Source organism: Canis lupus, chromosome 32 (genome assembly GCF_048164855.1).
Source record: "Canis lupus baileyi chromosome 32, mCanLup2.hap1, whole genome shotgun sequence".
Lineage (NCBI taxonomy): Eukaryota > Metazoa > Chordata > Mammalia > Carnivora > Canidae > Canis > Canis lupus.
The window spans coordinates 14,677,295-14,702,554 of record NC_132869.1 but is presented as its reverse complement, the minus strand read 5'-3'; the positions used below and the strand labels follow the sequence as shown (position 1 = coordinate 14,702,554).

General features: G+C 41.2%; 2 protein-coding genes across 6 annotated transcripts in view; both read left to right on the top strand.

Annotated features, from left to right (window-relative positions):
- Positions 1-577: 577 nt before the first annotated feature.
- Positions 578-7,226, top strand: PATL2 (PAT1 homolog 2). The gene is made up of 11 exons (XM_072808204.1): positions 578-717; positions 1,207-1,284; positions 1,516-1,657; positions 3,117-3,237; positions 3,340-3,437; positions 3,657-3,710; positions 3,809-3,942; positions 4,085-4,244; positions 4,739-4,879; positions 5,707-5,804; positions 6,412-7,226. Exons 3-11 carry the CDS (start codon positions 1,568-1,570, stop codon positions 6,563-6,565), a joined length of 1,050 nt encoding a protein of 349 aa, XP_072664305.1. The 5' UTR covers positions 578-717; positions 1,207-1,284; positions 1,516-1,567; the 3' UTR covers positions 6,566-7,226.
- Positions 7,227-9,000: 1,774 nt separating this feature from the next.
- SPG11 (SPG11 vesicle trafficking associated, spatacsin) overlaps positions 9,001-25,260 on the top strand; it is a 71,940-nt gene continuing 55,680 nt past the window's right edge. For 3 of the 5 annotated variants that reach the window (XR_012022281.1, XM_072808180.1, XM_072808184.1), the window contains exons 1-8: positions 9,001-9,320; positions 11,974-12,158; positions 13,576-13,800; positions 15,199-15,400; positions 19,337-19,474; positions 19,645-20,093; positions 21,129-21,274; positions 24,923-25,055. Coding sequence is in view for 4 of the 5 variants with exons in the window: in XM_072808180.1 (XP_072664281.1) it covers positions 9,016-9,320; positions 11,974-12,158; positions 13,576-13,800; positions 15,199-15,400; positions 19,337-19,474; positions 19,645-20,093; positions 21,129-21,274; positions 24,923-25,055 (1,783 nt within the window). In the remaining variant the exon portion in view is untranslated. The remainder of the gene's footprint in view (positions 9,321-11,973; positions 12,159-13,575; positions 13,801-15,198; positions 15,401-19,336; positions 19,475-19,644; positions 20,094-21,128; positions 21,275-24,922; positions 25,056-25,260) is intronic. The other 2 variants (XM_072808182.1, XM_072808183.1) reach the window with 2 other exon arrangements.

Sequence of the window (25,260 nt, the reverse complement as noted above, 5' to 3'; positions counted from 1 at the left end):
GTAGGTATGGGAGGTGGGAGATACCCATAATGTAGGGAAGTTTGGTAAATGACAGAGGTGGTCCTGGAACATCTGGCCATCCATATGGAAAGGAAAAGCCAGGGCCCTATTTCCACCTCCTTAAATTTCAGCAGATGAGCAGCATTGAGCTTATGGCTAGAAAGAGCACCTGCCCTTAAATTAACTGTGTAATAAGAATACAACCTAGGCTAGAAGAATTGCAAGAAATCCTGCAGGGAGAATGAGGTGACAACTGCCGCTCTGACAGGGGCTTCAGATGAGTCCAAAAAGAGGCAGACAAGCATTCGCCCAGTGGCTGAAGGCACGAGAGCCCAAGAAAGACTATCACAGAGAGGGGAGAGATGGGTGCTAACTCAACAAACAGGAAAAGCACCTGTCCCCACACTGTCAGGCACTGAAGAGCTGTTTCCTAGGAGGTGACAAACTCTGTTGGGTGAGGTTCTTGTGGGAGAAAAGGCAGGTGAGAATATAAAGGTGGGAAAGCCACATGTGGCAACAAGAGCAGCATCCTGTTGGTGAGCGCTTTTCCCAGACCTCTGAATTCCATTCTCAGACTCTGGACTACCTCTCACCAGTTCCCTTCCGGACTACTTTTCCCACTGCCAGCTCTCCAGCACGGCACTTCGGACCTCGACTTCTCTCACCAGACCCAATTCTCTTCTGCAGCCTGCCAACCTCATGGCACCCTAGTTTCAGGTACTGGCTTAAGGAGCAGGCCCCCAAGTGTCTCCCCTAGATGAGCTCTTCTCTGGATGTTTCAGTACAGTGGTTGAGGAGGGATGGGGGCCACCTACCAGCTGCCACAGAAACCTAGTTAGAGAAGTGTGAAGTAGAACCCTTCTCCCTCACAGATGAGGAAGTGGAGGCCCGGGGGACTAAACAACTTACTTGTGGTTAGCTGGCATGGAAGAACTGAGATGAGGACTCAGAACTCCCAACGACCAGGCCAAATGGGTTTCTACTATGTCAAGATTTCCTGCAGCCAAATTTCAGGAATTTAAGCCCTGGAAAGAAATGTGAGCCCTTTGAGCTGGGGTTGTGGTATTTCATGTGGCTGATTTTGGGGGGAAGGCACGTGAACAGATAGGGTTGCCTTAGATGTACAGTGAACTTACTAGAGGCTAATTGGATGGAATAATAGGGAGCTAAGTGCTTTCTCTCACCCAGCCCAAGTTTCTTTCTAAGTCTTCCTAGTCATCTGACCCAGCTCCACCCTCAGCACCAACGGATCTTGCAGCTGCAGCAACGTAGTCGAACACCAAGGTAAAGCCTAGATGAGCAGCAGGGTTGAGGGCAGCTCATTTTCGTGCTGGGTATTCCCATGTGATTGGGTGTCTCCCCGGAGGCCCTGCACCATTAAGATTCTCCCCGTGTTGCCCACCTCTGTACTCTGTTCCATCCTTCCCAGATAGCTCCACTCCCTCCTCACCGCTCCTTGGGAAGTTCACTGTGCGGGAGTGGGTAGGTCTAAAGGAATGTTCCTCTGGCTTGAAGTTCCCCAGCCAAGAAGCCTTGGTCTCAGCAGCCAGATCCCTATGTTAACCTCATGACCCGAAAAGAGAAAGACTGGGTGATAAAAGTACAGATGGTTCAGCTGCAGAGTGAGAACCCCCACCTGGATGACTATTACTATCAGGTGAGTCCTAGGTGCTCTTCTCAGCCTCTGACCTTGGCATCAAATGGGCCTTCTTGGATTATTTTCCCAGCTCTTAGAGGCTATGTCCAGTCAGATGGGAGAGGCAATCACTACATGACAGGGGCCATATTTCTAAAGTTGGCATCCCAAGATCATTCCTCTTTATTTTCCTACACTTCAGACAAATGGGATTAGTTACAGTTCCCTAAACACTGAGGTTTTGTCTTCATCCTTTGCCAAGAATTTCCCCTACTCATCCTTGAAATATGGACTTTTCACTTTTTTTTTAAAGATTTTATTTATTTATTCATGAGAGATACAGAGAGAGGGGTAGAGACACAGGCAGAGGGAGAAGCAAGCTCCATGCAGGGAGCCCGATGTGGGACTCGATCCCAGGATTCTGAGATCACCACCTGAGGGACCCAGGCATCCCTGGACTTCTCACTTTTATATACTTCTGTGGGTCTTAGAAATGTCTTGTTATAAACATTAATCTACTTACTGCCTTTTTTAGATATAAAACATGAATTTTATAAATAGTGGGATTCAACTCGTTGAACTGGATAAATGCTGGAAGACATTTTAACTCTTTACCCTCTGCTCCCTATCTCCCTTTTATTTATGAGGCAAGCTTTGCTTACAGGCTTTTGGATTGTTTAAGCTGTGTACCACTTTCTTTTCAACTTCCGTGAGCCCTCAAAGGGGTTTCCACCTTTATCTCCTTCCAATTTAGACTAATTTCTTCCTTTCTTTCCACCATGCTGTAGAAACTTTTTGCCTGGATCACTGAAAGTGAAATATTTTTACACTCTTGCCTTTTTGGCATTTCTCCTAAATAAAGAAGAAGCTTTATTCAAATGCTAGTTTGCCTCACAGTCAGTGACTTTATTTTAGCTTGGGATTTTACAGAATTCTTTAAGAAGACATTAGAGCTGCTTAGCCATTCCTCAGAAGCATAAAACTGGCCTAGAGTACTATTGGCTACTGGCCAACTGACAGTAGTGCTATCTCTATACTGCAAGCTGCTGATGGTCTTCATGCCATCACAGAACTCTGATTTTGGAAGGCACAGGTAGGCTACAAAACTAAAAGGGGGAGGTGGGGAAGAAAGGTATGCAGTGTGTATCTTAGGAAAAAAGAAATGCAAGAAGGTTGCAGACGCTGGCCAGAGTTTGCTTCCTGACTCTCCACTTTGCTCTCAGCCGTTTCATCAGAGCTGGTGGTGGTCTTTAGCTCTTCAAGTCCTCAGGATGGAGACACCAAGACAGATGGCATGAGACCCACAGTACTCAAGATGATGCAGAATGGTTGGCAGGAGACCCTAAGGGGTCAGGGTCACTTCTGGAATAAATGCTATAGGAAAGGGTTTATTAAGAGGTAGCACTTGAGAACCTTAATTCCAAGTTCAGGAGATGAGGATACCTTTTTTTTTTTTTTTTTTAATCCCATGGACTCTCAGGAATATTATCAGAAACTAGAGAAGAAGCAGAAAGATGAAGAGCTACTTGGGCGAAGGAGCAAGGTTGAATCGCTGAAGCTGGTAACGCCTTACATTCAGAAGGCAGAGGCTTATGAGTCAGGTAGGACCAGGACTGACCTGTTGGGTTGGGATGGACATCTGGATGAACCAGAGGGTGGAAAGGAGAGGGGAATATGTTTGTCTTGACTCCTTTTTTGTGCAGTGGTTCGAATCGAGGGCTCCCTGGGCCAAGTAGCTGTATCGACGTGTTTTAGTCCTCGCCGAGCTATTGATGCTGTACCCCACGGATCTCAAGAGCAGGTAGAAATGATAGCTTCCCATGAGCCTTTTTATCTCCCCTGTTTTGGAGAAAGGATGGGGGGGGCACTCTCATGCTTGAGATCAATAAGATTGTGACTTTAGAGTGAGAAAGAAGTGTGGTCAGGCTTTATGTTAGCCTTTCCAGCTCCATTGCTAGCTAGCCTAAGGCCTGGGCTGATGCTATGGAGGTGTGGCTGAGGGCCTTGGACTCTCTCCTAGGAGATAGGAGCTGCAAGCAGTCAGAGGCTTCAGGTGTTGTCCCGGATTGAGAAGGTGAGCTATCAACTTCTTAAGGATGAGTTCCTAATTTCCCCTTGGGAATGGAATATTGCTCAAACTGACCCCTTCTTTTCCCACCTTTGAATTCCCAGATGTTTCTTCAGTTACTAGAAATAGAGGAGGGCCAGAAGGATGGGCATCCACAGCCCTGCTACTCTGAACAACAGAGCAACCAGGTTGAGAAGCTCTTCCAGGCCTTAAAGACCCAGGAGCAGAAAAATCTGGAGTGAGTGTGGGAGGGTCACACCTCCAGCCAGGGAAGGGGAAGATAAGCAAACACACTGGCTTTGCTTCTGCCCCTCTTTTCTGGCATGCAGCCAGAGCCCTCTATGCAGAGCCCTGAAAATGTTCTCTTTTCTCACATGTAGGGAGGCAGCAGATGGTTTCCTGCAGGTGCTCTCTGTGAGGAAGGGGAAAGCTCTCGTGGCAAGGCTGCTCCCTTTCCTGCCCCAGGATCAAGCTGTTAGCCTTCTTTTGGCTATCACCCACCATTTGCCCTTCCTAGTCCGGAGGGATGTAGCTGATCAGGTACTGTGGCACTAAGTAGAGAAGAGGATAGTTTTGTGGATGAGTTAGGGATCCTTCCTATCTTCTGTCCCTCAGCCCCAGAGATGCCAGATAAAGTGCTGGGCAGGGAGAGGTGCCAAACCTGTAACCCCTGAGTGAGGGAGTTACAGAACCAACTACTATTAGAACTGATCATCTTTAGGTACAATGAACAAAAAACATAGGCATGTGGTTGCACAGGTCTGAGTGTGCTGTGGAGGTTTGAGAAGATAAGGACTCCCTGAGAAGTATTTGTTGAGCCCCGTATCTACCTTTCTTAGGGAAGACATAGATAAGTAGATATTGAAGGACCAGTATTAAGGTTGGAGAGACATGAATGGTGATTGGCTTAGTAAGAAATCTGACCAGGAAAATGTCAAACACAGGTCATCAAAGGAAAAAAAAAGGATAGAAAAGGGGATAGAAGGCAAAGTTGTAGTGGAGTCTGAAAGAGGCACTTACTGACATTCTTGCAGGCTCTACAAATGTTATTCAAACCTCTGGGCAAATGTATCAGTCACTTGACCTTCCACGAACTCCTCCAAGGACTTCAGGGGCTAATGCGGTTTCCACCCAGCTCCTCAGAGCGGCCAGTCACTCTGGTGCTTCAGAACCAGGTAACCTAATAGTGGGGAGGCTTTTCTCTTTCCACAGATGGCCTTCAGTTGGTATCACTGGCAAGGAGTAAGCAAAGGAATTTTACTTCTCCATCTTCTCTGCATTGCTTCTCCATGTCTGGTGAGCACTAGGATCACCTGGAGAGCTTACCAAGCACCAGTTCCTTGGTCTCATCCCCAGAGAGTCTCATTTAATAGACCTGGGTATGGCCTCTTGCATTTACCTTTATAACAAGTTCCCTGATAATGGTGCTGATGTGAACCTCTAGAGCAGAAGTCACCAAAATTTTTTTTTTATTATGCATCCCTTTTAGTAAAAAGTTCTGAACCATTTTACCCATGTGCTTGTCTAGGAGTCCTATACATGTAACACTTTACTAAATACATAATAAGTACAAGATAGAAAATTTTAAATGAAGGGACTCTAGATGCAAAAGTTCTGATAACTTCTAAAACCCCAGTGAATTATTTTGTGAACTCCTCTCTGAAGATCTTTACCTAAAGCAATACTTCTTTCAGTGCAGTCCACAAACTACCTGCATCAGATTCCTGAGTCTATTCTTGATCTATATTCTCTGACTGCTGAGAGTAAAACCCATAAGTGTGTATTTAATCAACGCTCCACAAGGATCTTTTGGGAAATTCAGAGCAGTGATTTCCTTCGAAAGGTCTGACAGTTCTTTAGCCAGCCATTATAAAACCTGATACTTCTACAAGTGTTGAATTCCATTTTTACAAGTGAACCTGCCCCTTTAGTTGGGGAATTGGCTGGGCCAGGAAGCACTGAAGGCCTATGTTGAACTTATTTTACCTTGTATCACTTGCAGTTTGGAATATCTTTGCTCTATGCCCTACTGAGTCAAGGGGAGCAACTGGTATCCCTGGAGTCCTCCCTTGAGGAGACCAACAGTGATCATACAGCTTGGTAAGATCTTAAAGGCCTAGTAAATATGACTTAAGTACCCCCTGAGATGTATAGGCAGGCCAGACAAGATATTACCTGAGTGGTATATTCAAGTATTGGGGAGGAAGTTGGATGGAGAAAGGTAAAATGGCAGAGTTGTAGCTGTTTTGCCTTTTCATTTTTTCCCCACTTCCTTTTTCATAGCGCCCTAAAGTATTGGTTTCCAATGGAAGGCAATATAACAGTGATTAAGGGGACAAGCTTTAGAGTCAAACAGACCTAAGATGGAATTCTGCCTTTGTCACTTAGCAGCATTACAAGTTTTGGACATGTTACTTCACTTCTCTAAGTCTGTTGTCTATAAACTAGGGATTTAGGGATAATGATACTAACCACTTACTGTTGTTATTACTGTTGTTGTTGTTGTTACCACTTAGAGTTCTTAAGAAGGTGGATATGCAAAGCATTAGGCATTGCCTGGCACATACAAAATATGGGAACATTATCTTAACTGCCACAAGCACAGAGGGTGATAGTGGTGGTGGAAAATAATTAGAAACCTGGGCCTTTAGTCTGTTTCCTGTAAATACAAAGATTCTGGTGTTTTTCCATCTTCTCTCCCCTCCAGGACAGACATGGTGGTTCTGATTGCCTGGGAGATAGCCCAAATGCCAACAGCATCTCTGGCGGAACCCCTAACCTTCCCCAGTAATCTTCTTCCTCTGTTCTGTCACCACGTGGACAAACAATTGGTACAGCAGCTAGAGGCTAAGATGGAGTAAGTGATGGCAGAAACAAGGTCATAGCCCTTGTTCAAGCCAGTGTAGGTTCTGTCACTGAGGTCTCTTCTTTGAGGCCAAGAATATGAAGGATAACTCCTATTTAGAAGTAGTTCTAGATGCTCTAGCATTTATCAAGTAACCAATTTGCCCAGGTTAGGTTCCCAAAGCCTGTTTCTTCAGGCACACCTTTTAATTTATTCCCAGATGCTTTGCTCATTTATCATGCCAAGCTGCTTTAACGGCAAGAATTAATATGAGAAGCTGAATTGTTAATTCAAGAAATATTTGAGGGACAATAATTCTAAGATAAAAGCATGAGTGACCTGAAGTTCACTTCTGTCTTGAGAATTTACCAGCTGCTGGAAAGAGCCAGATAGGAATCAAATCACACAGATTAGAAAATACAATTGTTTAGTTAACATCTGCTCTCTTTGTAGGCTTGCTTGGATCTATTGATCCAATTGTTCTGGAATATCTGTACATGGGGGAAAAGCTTAATCATCAGATGCTAGCTGTATGGATTATGTCCACAGGGATCCAGAGAATCTGAGGACATTTCTTATGCCTTGCTATATCAGAGGACCCCACCCCAAACCTTTTCTTATGTTCTCCTTAAAAACTTGAATGATATGCCTACAAGGGCATGACATAACAAGGTATATTAAAGAAATAATGATGTGTTGAAATTTTGTCCTAAGTTAGAAGGTATATGAAAGCCATTTTCTTACATATGAATGCCCCCAAGAATGTCCTTAATAAAAGGGATAAGGCCTTGTTAGGTTCTAACAAAAGTAGAACCTTAGAAATTTCTTCATTGTTGCCATTTTTTTTTTTTTAAATAGAGTAGCTAAGCTAATAAGGTTGGCTATAAATATCTCCCTTGGGCTATGAAATGTTAGGTTTAAGTTGAAAAACAAGGTCCTGTATTCATCAATAATCAGAGTCCCTTTTATGAATCAGGCACTGTTTTAGGTGGTAGGTTAACAGTAAGCAGTGAAAACTCCATTTTTCTGAAGCTTACATTCTGGTTAGACAGGGACTGATGCAAAACATCAAGTAGTATAAATACCTTGGTGAAAACAAAACTGGGTGGGGCGCGCCTAGAGTGTAATGATCCAGGAAGGTCTGTCAATAGCAGTTACAATTAAGCTGAAAGCATTCCATGTAGAAGCACTAGTGAACACAAAGCTGCCAACTGAGAATGAACTTCATGTGTTTCAGGAATGGAAAGAAGGCAAGTATGACTGAGGCACACAGATATGGTGGAAGGGTGAGGTTGGAGAGAGGTAGATAAGGTATAGATCTATAAGCCATGATTTAAAAATCAGGATTCTAACTAATGGGAAGTCAGAATTTTAAACTGGGATGTAATGTGACTTCATTTTTAGAAGATCCCTCTGCTGCTTGTTAGAGGAACAAGGGAGCAAAGCAGAGAAAAATATTCAGAGGTTTATTCCATCAGCTCAGGCAAGAATTGAAGAGTAGTGATGAGGAAAAGCAGAGAAGAAAATTTGGAATAGGTCTTGAAAGTACGAGTTGACATTGCTGTTGGGTTGGATAAAGGTGGTGGCTAAGTTGGGGGGTGGGGTGGAGGAAACATGGGTTAGCAGCGTTAAAAAGAATCAACTAAGAATTTTCTAAAGGGGAAGCAAAATGTGACAGAGGTAGCAGTTGGTGTAGGTTAAGGGAGGATCTCTTTTGAGAGTGACATCATAAATGTCACATGATAAAGCACCCCAATAAAAGGGGAGAAAAGAATGTGGGAGGAAAAAAATTTTACAAAGTCCTAGAACAAGAAGAGACTGAATCAAAGCACAACTCGAGGGGCTGGCCTTTGGTTACTGTTGTGACCTCAGCTAATTGTGGAAAAGAATAGGTCAAGAAAGGTACTGATGTTTATTAGGAGAATCTATTCTTTCCTCACGCCCTCTGCTCCTCACCAGCTCCTGAAGACCTTGGGCCAAACTTCCCTGAGAAAAGACTAGGAATGAAACAGGAACTCTACCACCACCATCACCACCCCCACCACCCGTTAACTACCCTGTTCCCCTTCCCTTTACAAGAGACCTTATTTTACTTCAACATTCAGATCCGCTCTCTCAGAATGGATCGGTGCATACTACCAAAGACATGATAACACCCGGGGCCTATAAAAGAAAACAGCACAAGAGGAAAATCAAAGGAGAGAGGCAGGAACCGGGTTCCAAGAGCGGGGAAGCATTTAGATTACGAAGGAAGAGACGAACGCCACAATGTGAATAAAGCTGCTCCCGCCTGCCTGAGGCCCTTAACTCTTCCAGGGTAGTTAAGTAAACAGGCTCGAAGCAAAGGTAGAAGTAGCTTTTGGCCGTGGTTGGCACCCGCCTGCGAAAGCCAGCAAGGCAACCGGCCGAGGCAGCCCCGCGGTCCCCGCGGGTCACGGGTCCTCCGGAGGGTGGGCTGCCCCGCGCATGCCCGGGACGCCGCTGACTCAGGTGACCGGAAGCGGTGGCCGGATCAAGATGGCCGCAGGAGAGGCAGCTGCGAGAGCTGCTGGTTGCAGCAGCTGCGGCGCTGAAACTATGGAACGGGTTCTACCTATGCTGTTGGTGCCGGTCCCTGTGGAGGCAACCGGGCGGTTGGGCTCCCGGGCGCAGTTGCACAGAGAGCAGGAGGTTCTGGGGAGCCTAACAGCTGCAGGCAGCCTGCAGGTGCTTTCCTTGGCGCCGGGCGGCCGGAGCGGCGGGGCCTGCTGCCTCAATGGCCCCTTTCGGCAGTAAGTGCTGCGGGGGGGATGCTGGGCAGTGCCGGGGGAGTACGGAGCCTTAGGTCGGCGGGCCCCAGTGCTCCCCTCCAGGCGTGGAGGTCGGGGGAGGAATGACAGCCGCAGGCGAGGCCGCAGAGGGGAACCGCGTGCACTGTCGGAACCTGTCCCTCGCTTTGCAGCCCCACCCTCGCTTCCCCGACGTGGGGCGGGTGGGGGCGCGGAGAGGGCGCCCCAGCTCCCCCGCTGGCCGCTGCCAACCCCGAGTAGGTCCCGCTTAGGCGCTCGCGCTTAAATTAATTCAGCATAGGTTAAATAATCGTTACTGTTCCTCGTACCTTGCCCATTCTCTTAATTCAAAATCCTTTAACGATTGCAGCTGGGGATCATCTTTAATTTGAATCATCCTGATCGTTCCGTCACACGTGGGCTTCGCCCCGCCGCCGCCTTTTTCTTTGATAGAGTCTACTTTGCCCACTTACGTATTCATTCAACAAATATTCTTACATGCTTACTGTTACATAGGAGCATTCCCTAAGAGGTTGAGTAAGATAGCTTCTATGTGACCCTTGCATGATTTGGGAAGACAGAAAAACACAATTACAATCATGTATTAACTTTCCACTTTTGTGACTCTCTGGGAGTTAATGTCATTAAGCTTGAGAGTGGCTTCAGAATCTTTGGGCTTTTTTTTTTTTTTTTTTTAAGTTTTATTTATGTAAGTAATCTCTGCACCCAACATGGGGCTCAACAACCCCAAAGTCAAGAGTGTCTTGCTCTTCTAACAGCCCTCCAGCATCTCTGGGCTCTTACTTAATAGAAAACATTTGGAAACGATCTCCTTTCTAAAACATTAAGCAGTCTCGAGGTGTGTTATCTTGGAATATCCAGGTTCTGTAGCAGTGCCTGATAGTAGAGATTTGTTTGATAAATAAGCGAGTGCTGTAATCTGTTCTCCGTTTGTATTCTTTACTCCTGATCTCTGGGTGCTAGGAAGAAGAATCTCTCCATAGGGGAAGTTGGTTTATTCAACTACGTTAAGTACCTGTGGACACAGTCCTGTAAAGGAAGAAATGAGGCAGAGAAAGGGAGAACTCTTTAGATGTTTGAGAACTTAATGGGAGATGAGACATACACACATGAGATAATGAGGGCGTTCATAAGCTACTGCATGAAATTAGTTGACTGCAGGAGGATCAGAAGGATTTATTTTTATTTGAATTGGATTTAATTTTAATTCAGGCACTTAATGTAAATGTAACAAATTTATAGTGTTCAGAGTCTACTTATCTTAAAGTATACATGGTCTTTCTTATATATGTCAAAATCACTGTACATTCTTCAGTTACTTTTGAAAATTTCCTGTTTTTTTCATGTGACAGTATAGTCCATATGCTAATAATGTTAAAGGATGTCACTGTAGTTTGCCTTTTGAGTATATCTTAATTTGTTCTTTTCCATATTTGACATTAAGATTTTTCCCCAGATGTTCATTGTAAACAGGAATTGAGTGTTCATGAAAAATCAGTCTAGGCACAAAGATAGAAATATATAATATTTCAGTCTTTTTCTCCAATAAGGACATTAGAGCATCAAGTCTGATTTTTTTTTTTTAATTAGATCTAAAACTACTTCTGTAGAAGAAAGCTTTTTTTAAAAGATTAAACTATTGGCATGGTAGCCACCTCTTATTCCATTGTATTTTCAGAATTAGGCCTTTCATTTTATTTTTTTATTTTTAAAAAGATTTTAGACAGGTGTGTGTGGATGCACATGGAAAGGAGGAGAGGGAAAGGGAGAGAAATCTCAAGCAGACCCCCCCTGAGGGAGGAGCCCAGTCCCACCACCCTGAGATCATGACCCTGGCTGAAATCAAGATGTCATCGTTTAACTGTGCCACCCTGGGACACCCCCTCTTGTTTATTAAATGTAATTTGATTTATTTAATTTGAAGCTGTAGCATCATTTGTTAGTCTCTTTCCACCATTGTTAGCCAATGTTGATATGTTGACATTGCACTGCGTTAAAAATTCTGTAACTGTGTTGTCCAGCATGGTAGCCATTAGCTACACGTGACTTAATGAATTTTGCATTTTGCTCAGTTGCACTATTCACATTTCAGATGTTGGGTAGCTGTGTGTAGCTGTTGGGTACCATATTGGACAGTGCAGATATATAGAGCACTTCCATCATTATGGAACGTTCTATTGGACAGACCTATAGTATACTATCTTGGGGTCTTAGTAGTCTATAAATAAAAATAGTCACTTTTTAAAGTCATTGGAAGCATTTCAGTTAGCAAAACCTATTTTGTTAATAGTACCACCTTTTGTAAATAATATACATATTTGGTTGTTGAAACTTGTCCTTGATGAAGGAATAAAAGCAGCCATCATTTATTACCCCATACCTTTTTTTTTTTTTTTTTTTTTTTTTTTTTTACCACCCACTCCTATATTGTTGGCCTGAAGATTCAGGGCTCGGGGAGGGGTGGGAAGAGGGATGTCCCAGAGCAGTTTACATTCCCTCAAGTTGGATGTAGAATTAATGCTGCTAGTGGATGAACTAAAGAATTGTTCTTTACTCATTCTATCCTTCTACCCTCACCATTGTGGGTAAATATTATTGTGGATAGTAGAATATAATAATTATGCTTTTTCCATAGCTTTATATGGGAGGATTCTCATAACGGCAGCTCACCAACAGACAAGCCCAAACTTCTTGCTCTTAGTGAAAACTATGAACTGTTTATCTATGAATTTAATTTGAAAGATGGAAGATGTGATGCAACCATTTTGTATAGCTGTAGTGAGGAGACATTGCAGAAGCTCATTGAAGATCAAAATATCAGTAAGTATTTACAGGTGGTCTCTTAGCATGTTGAAATCTGTGTAATCTTATATATTCCAGGAAGAGTTCTTATAGAGATGAAATCAGAGAGGGAGATTTGCCTTGTCCAGTAGTCACTAGCCACATGGGGCTATTGAGCAATTGAAATGTGACTGATGTGAATTAAGATGTCCTCTAAGTGTCAAATACATACCAGATTTTGAAGGCTTAGAGTAAGAAAGTAGGGGACGCCTGGGTGGCTCAGTGGTTGAGTGTCTGCCGTCGGCCCAGGGCGTGATCCTGGTTTCCCAGGATCGAGTCCCGCATCGGGCTCCCTGCATGGAGCCTGCTTCTTCTCCCTCTCCCTGTGTCTCTCACAAATCAATAAATAAAATCTTAAAAAAAAAAAAAAAAAAAAAGAATAAGAAAGTAAAATATCTCATAAATAGTTTTTTTTATATTTATTACGTGTTGAAATTATATTTTGGATGTAACGGGGTAAATAATATGTAAAAATTAGTTTCACCTGGTTTTTTTTTTTTTTTTTTTTTTAATGCAGCTACTAGAACAAGTGCAGTTCGCATTTGCGGCTGATAATATTTCTACTGGATAGTGCTGATCTAGACTGATTACCCATCCTGAGGGCTGCAGGGAACAGAAATCAAAGCACTCAGGCTTCTATATTTAAGGCAGTAGCATACTCAATACCCTTGGTTTTAAGGATCCTTTTCTTCTTTTAGATTTTTTTCTTTTTAAGTAATCTCTACCACCAGTGTGGGGCTTGAACTCACAACCCTGACATCAAGAGTCACATGCTCTTCTGACTGAGCCAGCCAAGGGCCCCCTTCTTTTTCATTCAAAAAAAAAAAAGAAGAAGAAGCCTGTGATTGTTCTTGTGGGGTTCCTGAGATAAATGGTTTTTTGTTGTTTTTTTTTCCCCCGAAACTTCTGGTGTGGTACCAGATTCTGGCTGTAAACAGAAGGAACAGAGACATTGTAGGCTATCTTCTTTTTTTCTTTTTTTTTTTTTTAAGATTTTATTTATTTATTCATGAGAGACCGAGAGAGAGAGAGAGAGAGAGAGAGAGAGAGAGAGGAAAGAGAGAGGGGCAGAGACACAGGCTAGAGGGAGAAGCAGGCTCCATGCAGGGAGCCTGATATGGGACTCCATCCTGGGATCACTCACGCTCTAGGCCGATGGCAGGCGCCCAGCCGCTGAGTCACCCAGGTGTCCCTGTTGTAGGCTATTTTTATTCATCCTCTTACCTCCTACCTACCAGTAATCAATCACTTGTTTAGGTGGGTATGATCATAACTGCTTCAAATTGGACAAAGTGCTGTTTCTTTTTTGTTTTACCTGTTTGTGTTCACAAAATCAGAATTACCAACTGTAAAATTGTGACCAGTAAGTTTGAAATAATATCATTTTGTTTCCTAGGTGTTTCCTTTTTATCTTTGAGAATTCTGTCATTTCACAATAACACATCATTATTGTTCATCAATAAATGTATTGTCCTACACATTATATTTCCTGAAAGAGATGCTGAGATCAGAGTACTCAACTGTTTCACGTTACCCTTGCCTGCACAGGCAGTGGACAGGATCATTGATGTGCAGCTCTGCAGAGGAATTCTTTTTGTTTTGAGTAGTTTAGGCTGGATCTGTATCCTTGGCAGTAAAGATGGGGATATGCGGCGGAGAGGGGATGTGCCTGGAAAGGTGAACCTTTTTTAGGCTTTTAGTTTTAGGGACTGGTATATAGGTAGAATGGTTAGTTTTTCAGTACAATTTTCCAGGGAAAAAGATCTTCATGAACTTAAAATAATCATTATATTGCTTTATATTCCACTGAAATATTTTCTAGTAAGTACATTTTTTTCCATAGGCCTAATCATCCCAACTTATTTGTGTTTTTAAATTACATATGCTCTGTATTACCTATTTATTCAAAACATGCTTGTTAAATATCTATGTGCTTGTTCTAGAAAGTATTTTGAGAACTACTTAGGTGTGATACATACATTTTCATGTATGAATACAATCCACTTATCCCTAATGATTCCATCATATTAGTGAATCATAGGGTTTGCTTAACCACTTTTAATTTGGTTTTGGAAATATTAGGGGTTTCTTTTTGTCTCTATAGATCCATAGATTATCAGCAAAATTGTTTTTGAAGACTTGAGAAATGACCCTTTACATGATTGTGGAACTTTTATTTCTGAATTAAAGGGGTGGTTTTTCTACTTAAATATAAAATAGCCTTTATTAAAATTTCTTTTGTAAAAATGTCATAAAATGTTGCATTAACTTCATCTTTGTTGCCAGATAATAGATGGTGCTGTCCAGCAAGGTAGACACGAGGCTTATATGTCTATTGAGCACTTGAAATTGGCTACTGTGATTGAGAAATGGAATTCTTAATTTTACTTAATTACTTTAAATTTAAAAGCTGATGCTTTATTCAGTTATTGGAGAACTTTTAAGTATATTTAAGTTCTCGAATGTGAATTTAATGAAGTTTAAGTACAGATCAGGTATTTTCAATGAAAGTTTAGTGTCTAAACAGATTTGCTGTAGGTGTAAAATACCAAATTTCGAACATTTTTATGAAAAGTTGTAAAGCATCTTAATTTTTTATATCAATTACATGTTGAGATGGTAATATTTTGGATATATTGGATTAAGTAAAATGTATTATTAAAATTAGGTTCACTGGTTTCACTTTAATAAGGCTACTAAAAAATGTATAATGACAGATGTGGCTCACAATACATATTTCTCTTAGCATTGTTATAGAAAACTAGTGGAAAATATTAGCAGGGTATCAATCAAGGCCCGGCACAGTGGATTTTTAGCAAGTATTGCTGAATGAACTCTGTGGGGCCACCAACTTCATAAGTCCTCTGATTCTTGTGATGAAGGCTGCCTCAGTGTCCACTGTTCCCTTTGTTACTATATCTATAAGGTTGCAGCCATGAAGTCTGAACTCCATCCCATCTTCTGCTTTAAGTGGTGAGGCATACTTAAGACTGGTATTTTCTTTAACTCTGATTCAAAGACATTTTTGACATTGTGGATGGAAGACATGTAGCTCACGTGGATTTAGCACTTCACCAAGAAGATATGTGTAATGAACAGCAACAGGAACCAGCCAAGATTTCTTCCTTTACTTCACTGAAAGTGTCTCAAGACCTAGATGTTGTAGTGATTGTCAGCTCCTTCAACTCTGCAGTTGCTCTTAACCTAAACTTGTATTTCAGGTATGTAGGTTACTGCAATCTCTGCTTTGAGGTAAATAATTAAAGCCATAAGAGGTTAAAAATGTACTTGTTAGCTTTTTTTTTAAACCAGTTTTAGAGCAGCCCGGGTGGCTCAGCGGTTTAGCGCCACCTTCAGCCCAGGGTGTGATCCTGGAGACCCAGGATCGAGTTCCACATCAGGCTCCCTGCATGGAGCCTGCTTCTCCCTCTGCCTTTGTCTGTGCCTCTCTCAATCTGTGTCTCATGAAAAAATAAGTAAAATCTTAAAAAAAAAAAAAAAAAAGTTTTATTTCTCTATTCAGTGAGATTGTGTTCTAGCTACTACATAGATTGTTATTGTAAAATTGTGCAAAAGACCATTGGCTACCTTTTTATTTCTTAATATATATCAAAGTTGTGATTATGATTTGTATATGTTATTACATATCGGTTATATCATGTTATTAAGTAATCAAGCACAACTTAAAAAATAATAAAGTACATAATGTACAACAGCATAGTTGGCTTTAATACATTATTTACCTACTTTTTGCCCTACATTAGAATAGAAGATAAAGGTGTTTACCGTATTAAAATTGCTGCTTATGTGTCTGGGATCCTGGCAGCCTTAGGGATTACTTTACTCTTAAAGAACTTTGATAAGATATATTAAGCTAGATTTCTCCAACTGAGGATTTCCTCAGGTGTTTCCCTTGAAGGACCCACACTTGTGGCAATCTAAAATATATTAGTAAAAAATGACTGCTTATTTATGTTGCTTTATTTAGATATTCTAGTTACTTCTGATTTTGTAAGTTGGTTGAAAAGTGTTTCTTTTTCTTCACTCCTGGTTCTAGCTCTTTTCCCCCCGCCGGAATACAGAATGTCAGTCTCTCCTCATTTTATCTTTTAAGATCTACCTCTCTCATGAGGCCTTTTCTTACTAACACCCCTTCCACTCGTAATTTTATACTAATTTTATCATTTTTTTTTCTCTTTGAACTTCTATAGCACTTTGGCTTTGAATTACCGTTTGGCACTTAATTGTATAGTGTCGTATTATTTCTCTAATTTTTTTTCATGTTTCCCATAGACTTTGTAAACTCCTTGAGAACCCAAACTCATGGTTTGTTCTTTCAGTTCATTGTCAGTGACTTTTTCTTCCAATTTACTTTAGTTGTCCACTCCCATACTCTCTTCCTGACTTTGAGTTGTTTGAAACTATTCCTCCCCCAAATCACTACCTACATGTCTCATTTTCTAACCACAACCTTCCAAACTTTCTGTGTCACTTACTCAAGTACTCCCACTCTACTTGTCGTCTGACATCATTGGAATTTTCAGTCAGTTGACCTTCCCACTCTCATCTTCACTTCCTTCCCTTTCCAACATGGATTCTGGCCCCCATTTCAATCCCTTTTTAACATGTACCCTAAATTCTTGCTCCTGCTCTATGGTAGCACTTGGTTTGACAAAATCTTTTTTTTTTTTTTTTTACTCTGCCTTCTCTGTCCCTGTACCCAAGCAACCAGGCACTTGTGAGAAAACCTCAAACAAAGGAAAATTGATAGCACTGTAAGTTCACTTTTGCTACCTTCAAGTGGTCTCTGAATATTACCTGGAAACTTAATTTTTCATGAGCCCATTCTTTACAATAATGTTTTTAAACCTCCATTTTCCCCAGGTCTCTGCTCATCTCTTTGCCCCCAAATCTTGGGTGACTTTGCCTCCTACTTATAAAGGAAGTAGAATCTAATGAGAGCTCCCTCAGTTTCTCACTTAAGTTACAAACCTGCTTTCCTATACCCATCTTCTTGTCTTACCTCTTATTACAATGATTCCTCTCCTATGAAGGCCCATCCCTCTGTACTCTGGATCCTAATTCTTCCTTCTTTCTTAGAGACTGTTTTCCATTTCCATTTCCATATATATATATGATATCTTAAAGATATCTTAAAGATATAAGAGATATATATAAGAAATATATATATAAATCTTGAACCTCTTTTAAGTATTACATCCATATCTAATTAATCACCAGGTCCTAGTCATTCCTCCTCCTTAAATGTTTCTTGAATACACTTAACTCCTGTGTTATCACTCTCCTCCATGCCACTGTCATCACTTACCTGAACTAAGGTAAGATAACAGCTCATAATTGGTCTCCTGATGTCTGCTTTTACCCCCTCAACTTCATGCTCTGTACGATAGGCAGAGTGATATTGTTAAAATGGATAGCTTCTCAGAGGAATAGCCAGATATTAACATGTGGGGACAAGGTATCCACCTTTTGTTTGGAAACTACCTTTTCCATGCATCGTTTTTTCACACTGTCCTCCTGCCTTCTCTAACTTATCACCTTGATACATGTTTAATAACATACTACCTTCAAATTGTTGAAAGGGTTAATAGTAATTTAAGTTGCTCAGGGTGTTTAAATGCCTCTCTTTCTCCCCCAGCTACTCTTCTGTATCTGATCAGATTGCTTTTCTGTTTAAAACCCTTATTTAGCTTCCACCCACCAAAATGAAACTAAAAATCGTTAATAGTCCATCAAGCACTGCACTGTATCCTACCAGCCTCATCTCATACCACCTTGCTTTTCATCTACTTTTCTTACTAACACCCCTTCCACTTGTAATTTTATACTAATTTTACCATTTTTTCCTCTGTGCTACCTTAACCACCTTTGTGTTTCTCAAATGTGACAGCCCTTTTCCTGCATATACTCTTGCACATACACCTGCACTTGTATTTTATCTTTCTAGTTCTTTTTATCTTTCTAATACATTGCCCTGGTCTCGCCTATTTTTTTTTAAGATTTATATTTATTTATTCATGAGAGACAGACAGGCAGAGAGAGAAGCAGGCTCCATGCAGGGAGCCTGATGTGGGACTTGATCCCAGGACTCCAGGATCACACCCTGGGCTAAAGGCAGGCGCTAAACTGCTGAGCCACCCAAGGATTCCCTGGTCTCAGCCTAAATCTTACTTTGTGGTGACAGTATTGTGAGCACTTAGAAGCCTGGGCTTTTTTTTTTTTTTAAGATTTTTATTTATTCATGAGAGACACAGAGAGAGAGGCAGAGACATAGGCAGAGAAAGAAGCAGGGAGCTCAATGTGGGACTCGATCCCTGGACTCCAGGATCACTTCCTGGGCTGAAGGCAGATGCTCAAATGTTGAGCCACCCAGGCGTCCCAGTAGCCTGGGTTTTTTAGTCACATTGACCTGTTTCAAATCCAGCTCCACTGTTTCTCTGAGCCTTCATTTCCATATCTATAAAATGAGGGTATATTTACCTCAGAAGGTTGTTGAAAGGCTAGTTTATTTTTTTTTTTTAATTTTTTTTTTTTATTTATTTATGATAGTCACAGAGAGAGAGAGAGAGAGAGGCAGAGACACAGGCAGAGGGAGAAGCAGGCTCCATGCACCGGGAGCCCGATGTGGGATTCGATCCCGGGTCTCCAGGATCGCGCCCTGGGCCAAAGGCAGGCGCCAAACCGCTGCGCCACCCAGGGATCCCGAAAGGCTAGTTTATATGAAGTTTTTATCACAACATCTGCAATATAGTATACAATAAGTGCTCTTATCTCTTCATAAAGCTAACTGCCCATATGTGCCAAATTATTGTTTTCTTAATTGAGATATAATTGACATACATTATATTAGTTTCAGATGTATAACATAATGATTCAGAATCTGTATGTATATATTATGAAATGAACACCACAATAATTCATTACCACACATAGTTATAAATGGGTCAAATCCTTAAGGCTGACTTTAGCATTCTGCTATAAGCATTGGAGATTAAGAGCCCTGTTTGCAGAAACTTATTGTCTGTATTGTTTCTTCTGAGTGACACCTCCTCCCACCCATTTTTAATAGGAGTGGTACTAATACAGATTTGGATTTGATCATCATTGTTGACCATGGCTATCATTTTAAAATGTAGGCAACACCCAGGACACCTACTGTGTGAAAGAACTCTAGAAGACATTCCTATTGAAGGCCCTGAGGGGATCGATGAAGATGATCCTGTTAATTCTGACTACAACATGAAACTGACCAAGTTTTCCTTTCAAGTTGATAGGTACAGAAACTCCTTCTTTGGATTTACTTTATTATTTCCATATTGTGTCCTTTTTACTAAAGGGCTTTACAAAAGTAGACACTTCTTTTTTTAATGCATCATCTTCCTGATTTAGTATTTTATTTAGTGCCTTTCACTGTAACAGGTGTGAGTTCTACCCTATCTTCCAGGTCTTGGAAAGCCCAGCTATCATCACTGAATGAAATAATAAAGAGCTCCAAATGGGAGGTTCCCTGTTGTGCTCCATGGTTCCAGAATATTTTGCATTTGGAGTCACCGGAATCTGGTTACCACAGTACTAGTACACCAGGCTGGGCCTTCATCCCACAGGATGAAATGCATAGCCACTACAAGTTTCCACAGAAAGATCATGCCAACACCGGTGACCCAGGAAGATCATGGAAAATAATGAACATTAGTGAACTAAAGGAACCTGTTGAGCTTACATGTATGTCTGTGACAGGATTCAGTGTACTGTTTACTTGGGCAGTGGAAAAGATGGGCTGCACCATTGTCCTTTGGGATTTGGAGACCCAGGGTATCCAGTGTTTTTCCCTTGGCAAAAGGTGTATTCCTATAGATATGAGTGGAGACCAGCAGCTGTGCCTTGTTTTGACAGGTGAGACTGTCTTGTATCAGGTTGAAATCCATTGCTGAGAGGTGTGCTTTCTTAACATATTTTATTTTTGCTCTGGTGATGTCAGTGCCTACTCTTCTAAGTGGTAATCTTCACGAGGGAAATTTAGTGTTGCTTTTGGTACTCTTGTCTCCTGTGTTTGATTTTTAATTAAGGTTATTTTTGCTCAGCTAAATGTTCAGATACCAAGTCAGAGAAAGTTTTAAGAGTAATAAAGGTTGGTTTTAATCCAGGGAGTCTTGACTTGACTCTGTGCAAGCAAACGTTGCAAGCTGGCTGCTTGTGGGCCACCTATGAACTGCAGATTTATTTTGTTTGGCTTGCACTATCTAGGCTTTTTAAAAAAATACTTTATTATAAACATGTAAAATTAAAGGATTTCTAGCTGTTACTGAAAAATTATAAGATCTGGCAACACTAGGCCTGCATTCCTGCATAGTAACTTATGTGTTGGAGTTGAATTTCAGTTCTCTTAGATGGGTTCTCATTAGGCTCTTCTTGCACTTGTCTCACCACCTGTTTGGCCCTGTAGACATTTGAGTTTGATATTTAAGATACATATTCATTCAGCATTTATACTATAACCTCCTATAAAGCTATTACATGATGTGATTGAACTATCTTTATCTCCTTTAATACCCAAATTTTGGTAATTATGTATTTCTTTGTCTCGAGAGAATGCTCTTTGTTTTATCTTAGTAAATCAGAAATGTGACATCTCTGTAAATAGTTTAAAATTCCAGGGATTGATTGTGTAGGATAATAGAAAGTAGAAAAGTGAGATTTAGTACTATTTCATAGGGTCCATTGTTGTTGCTAGAATGTATCCTATGGTCCATGTTTAAAAAATAAAACTCTTCTTTAAAAACATTAAAACATCAAATGAACTATGGTCATAGTAGTATCGTGTCCAATAAATATAATTATGGCACTGAAGTATTAATTAGAAATTTGTGTTATAATCCTAAAACCTAAGTCCTCATAATTTATTTAAGGTAATTTTTATTTTCCTTGTAGAAAATGGACTCTCCCTGATTTTGTTTGGATTGACTCAGGAGGAGTTTTTAAATAGACTAATGATCCATGGAAGTGCCAGCACTGTGGACTCTCTTTGCCATCTCAATGGTTGGGGGAGGTGCTCAATCCCCATACATGCGCTGGAGGTAACAAAATTAAATGTCTGTATGACTTTGCTTGATTATTTTCTGTCATATACTCTTATTTGACTGAAGATTTGGGAGAATTCATTTAGCCTAGCAGCAAAAAGAATTATAGTCTTTACCCAACCATTTGCTTAGTTCTGATTATTACCTGATTCTGCTTAGCAGTTTACCCTTTTTGGCCTTAAAAGATATAAAATTATAACAAACACTAAGAAATAAAAAGTTGCAAGGAATGGAGGCAACATTAAATTGGTAAGACTAAATAAAGGGGAAGCAAGCTATAGAAAGGGTGAATAAGAGTAATCTTTTGTTTCTGCCTTATGGTCCCCACTCTCTCTCCAGCTGTAGAAGCAACATAACCTGAATTTGTATAGCATTTTTATAGTGCACCCTCTTTTTTTTTTTTTTTAAGATTTTATTTATTTATTCATGAGAGACACAGGGAGAGAGAGAGGGGCAGAGACACAGGCAGAGGGAGAAGCAGGCTCCATGCAGGGAGCCCGACAACTTGGGACTCAATCCCAGGTCTCCAGGATCACACCCTGGGCTGAAGGCGGCGCTAAACCGCTGAGCCACCCGGCTGCCCTATAGTGCACCATCTTATATGCATTATCTAGTTTTGTCTTAAAATAACCACATGAGATGGGTTGGATAGTTTTTACTCATTTCATTTTACAGATGAAACACCTTAGGCTCAGAATGGTTGACTAAGTGGCCCATAGCAGTACTGATAAGAGCTGGATGTAGAATCAAAGTTAGGGTACTTTTCTCTATACCACACAGCCCCTGAAAGGTCAAAAACTGAAAGTTAATAATGTTATGCTTATATTTGTATTTTTAACGACAGCTTTATTGAAATATAATTTCAGGATGCCTGGGTAGCTCAGTTAGTTAAGCATCTGCCTTCGGTTCAGGTCATGATCCTGGAGTCCTAGGAGTGAGCCCCGTGTCCGGCTCCTTGCTTAGTGGGGAGTCTGTTTCTCCTTCCCCCTCTGTAGCTCCCCCTGCTTGTGTGCTCTTACTTGCTTTCTCAAATAAATAAATATAATATGTTTTTAAAAATAAAATAATTCACATACTAAAATTCACCCATCTAAAGTATAAATCCAGTAGTTTTTAGTCAGGGTCTTATAACTATCAACACTAATTCCACAACATTTTCATTACTCCAAAAAGAAACATCCTTTGAGCATCTGATTTCAATTATTACTGTTTGGTCATTGTTTTGGCTTTTTGTGGTTGTTGTTAAGATTTTTATTTATTTACTTGAGAGAGAGAATGAATGGTGGGGGTGGGGAGAGAAAGAGGGAGAGAGAGAAGCAGACTCTGCTGAGCAGGAAGCCCCATACAAAGCTGGACCCCAGGAACTGGAGATCTTGACCTGAGCCAAAGGCATCTGCTGAACCACCCAGGCACCTTGTTCATTGTTTTTAAATATGTTATTTTGAGAATTTTCAAATTTACAGAAAAAATTGCAAAAAATACTGAAATGAACATCCACTTACCCTTCACCATTCATCAGCTGTTAACATTTTGTCTTGACTGTGTACTTCTTGTTTTTGCCAAACTATTAAAAAGTTACTAACTTTGTAACTCTTCAAGTACTTTGGCATAGATCATCTAAAAACAACAATATTCTCTTACTGGGATCCCTGGGTGGTTCAGCGGGTTAGTGCCTGCCTTCAGCCTGGGGCATGATCCTGGAGTCCTGGGATTGAGTTCCACATCTGGCTCCCTGCATGGAGCCTGCTTCTCCCTCTGCCTGTGTCTCTGCCCCTCTCTCTCTCTCTCTCTCTCTCTCTGTCTCTCATGAAAAGATAAAATCTTAAAAAAAAATTATCTTATTTACTCATATACAATTCAGTTTTTCCTCCCACCAATCAGAGCAAAGGCAGTTTTGTTTGTTTTTTTGTTGTCGTTGTTTTTAGGGTCTCCATTTGGGGGCAGTTTTTCTAGCTTACGGTTTTTGGACAGTGTCGCTTTGTATGGACTCTAGGTTTATCCTCCCTTTTCCTCCATCCATATGGAACTTCCACCAGTACCTCCCACCTCAACCTGCCTGGTCTGTTAACATCAGAACAGAACTTCAAAGTATGATCCTTAGACTAACAGCATCACCATCACCTGGAGATTTATTAGAAGTGTAGATTATGTCCTACCTCAGACCTACTAAAATAGAAACTCTGGTGGCAAGCAATTTACATTTAAATGAACTCTCCAAATAATTCTTAGGCACAGTGCTTTAGGGTAGGAATGGCAAACTTTTTCTGTAAAGAATCAGATGGTAAGTATTTAAGAGTTTGCAAGTAGGTTTCTATTGCAACTACTCAGATGTGCCATTGTAGCCATTGGGAATATGTAAATGATGGGTGAATGGCTGTGCTGTGTTCCCATAAAACTTCATTTATGTAAACAGGCAAGGGCTGAATTTGGTTGATGGGCCTTAGTCTTCCAACACCTGCTTTAGGCCATCAGAAAGATGCAGAATCCTTCAGACCACAGTTGGTTTTAGAGCTGGTACGTTTCTGGATTTGTCTTTGGACTAATTTTTATCCTGGGAGGATTTTTTAATTTGTTTCCTGCATTTAAAGTGTGTGTAGGGCAGCCCGGGTGGCTCAGGGGTTTAGCACCACCTTCCCTACCCAGGGCCTGATCTTGCAGACCTGGGATCGAATCCCACGTCAGACACCCTGCATGGAGCCTGCTTCTCCCTCTGCCTGTGTCTCTGCCTCTCTCTCTCTCTCTCTCTATCTGTGTCTCACGAATAAAAAATAAAATCTTTAAAAAAAAAAAAAAAAGGCGTGTGTGTGGGACGCCTAGGTGGCTCAGTGGTTGAGCGTCTGCCTTTGGCTCAGGGTGTGATCCCAGTCCAGGGATCCAGTCCTGCATTGGGATCCCTGAGAGAAGCTTGCTGCTTCTTCTGTGTCTCTGCCTTTCTGTGCATCTCTCATGAATAAATAAATCTTTAAAAAAAAAAAGTGTGTGTGTGACTGATTTTTTAAAGATTTTATTTATTGGACACGGAGGGCACAAGCAGGAGGAGCTAGAGGGAGAGGGAGAAGCAGGCTCCCTGCTGAGTAGGGAGTTTGATGCTGGGTTTGATACAGGGCTCTCAATCCCAGGACCCCAGGGATCATGACCTGAGCCAAAGGCAGATGTTTACCTGACTGAACCACCCAGTCGCCCCAGAATCTGTGATTTTTAAGTGTGTTGTATGGAAAACTTACTCAAGATGCCTAGTTAGAAAGGCGAATCTATTTTAGCTTGCTTTTTCAGAGAACTTTGTATCACACTGCTTTAACACTTTAATTCAAATGGACCCTAACTTACCTGTAATAATGGTCCCCAAGTACCTATCTTTGAGTAGTAATAGATTTACAGATGGTAGAGTTCAAAGTGTTTTCTAGTCTAACCTCTTGTTTCTACTGAAGCAGAAATTGATTTTCAGAAAAGTTAGAGACTTGGCCCAGGTTTCATAAATAGTCATTTTCCTAATCCTTACCAGAGCCAGGGTATTGCAGCTAGATAGCCTTGTGTTTCTTGCAGTCTCAGTGCATTAAATTCTAACGTTAAAAAAGAATAAAAAATCCATATCCCCGATTTTTTCATATTGTAATTTTTTTTTTTTCTGATTTTCTCTTGTTTCAGGCTGGGATAGAAAATCGTCAGCTGGACACCGTAGATTTCTTTTTGAAGAGCAAAGAAAATCTTTTGAATCCATCCTCAAAATCTTCCGTACCGGATCAGTTTGATGACTTTCCATCTCATTTATATTTAAGAAGTAAGTAGAAGGGGCAGCCCAGGTGGCTCAGTGGTTTAGCGCCGCCTTCAGCCCAGGGCCTGATCCTGGAGACCCGGGATTGAGTCCCACGTTGGGCTCCCTGCATGGAGCCTGCTTCTCTCTCTGCCTGTGTCTCTGCCTCTCTCTCTCTGTCTCTCTGTCTCTCATGAATAAATAAACAAAATCTTTGGGGGAAAAAAAAAGT

What these genes read in the sequence shown, in the direction of transcription:
- PATL2 (XM_072808204.1), top strand. Translation starts at nt 1,568, where the DNA reads ATGACCCGAAAAGAGAAAGACTGGGTGATAAAAGTACAGATGGTTCAG. An exon ending in CAGGAGCAGAAAAATCTGGA is followed by an intron (nt 3,943 to 4,084) that starts GTGAGTGTGGGA and finishes TCTCACATGTAG; the next exon opens with GGAGGCAGCAGATGGTTTCC. An exon ending in CTCTGGTGCTTCAGAACCAG is followed by an intron (nt 4,880 to 5,706) that starts GTAACCTAATAG and finishes TATCACTTGCAG; the next exon opens with TTTGGAATATCTTTGCTCTA.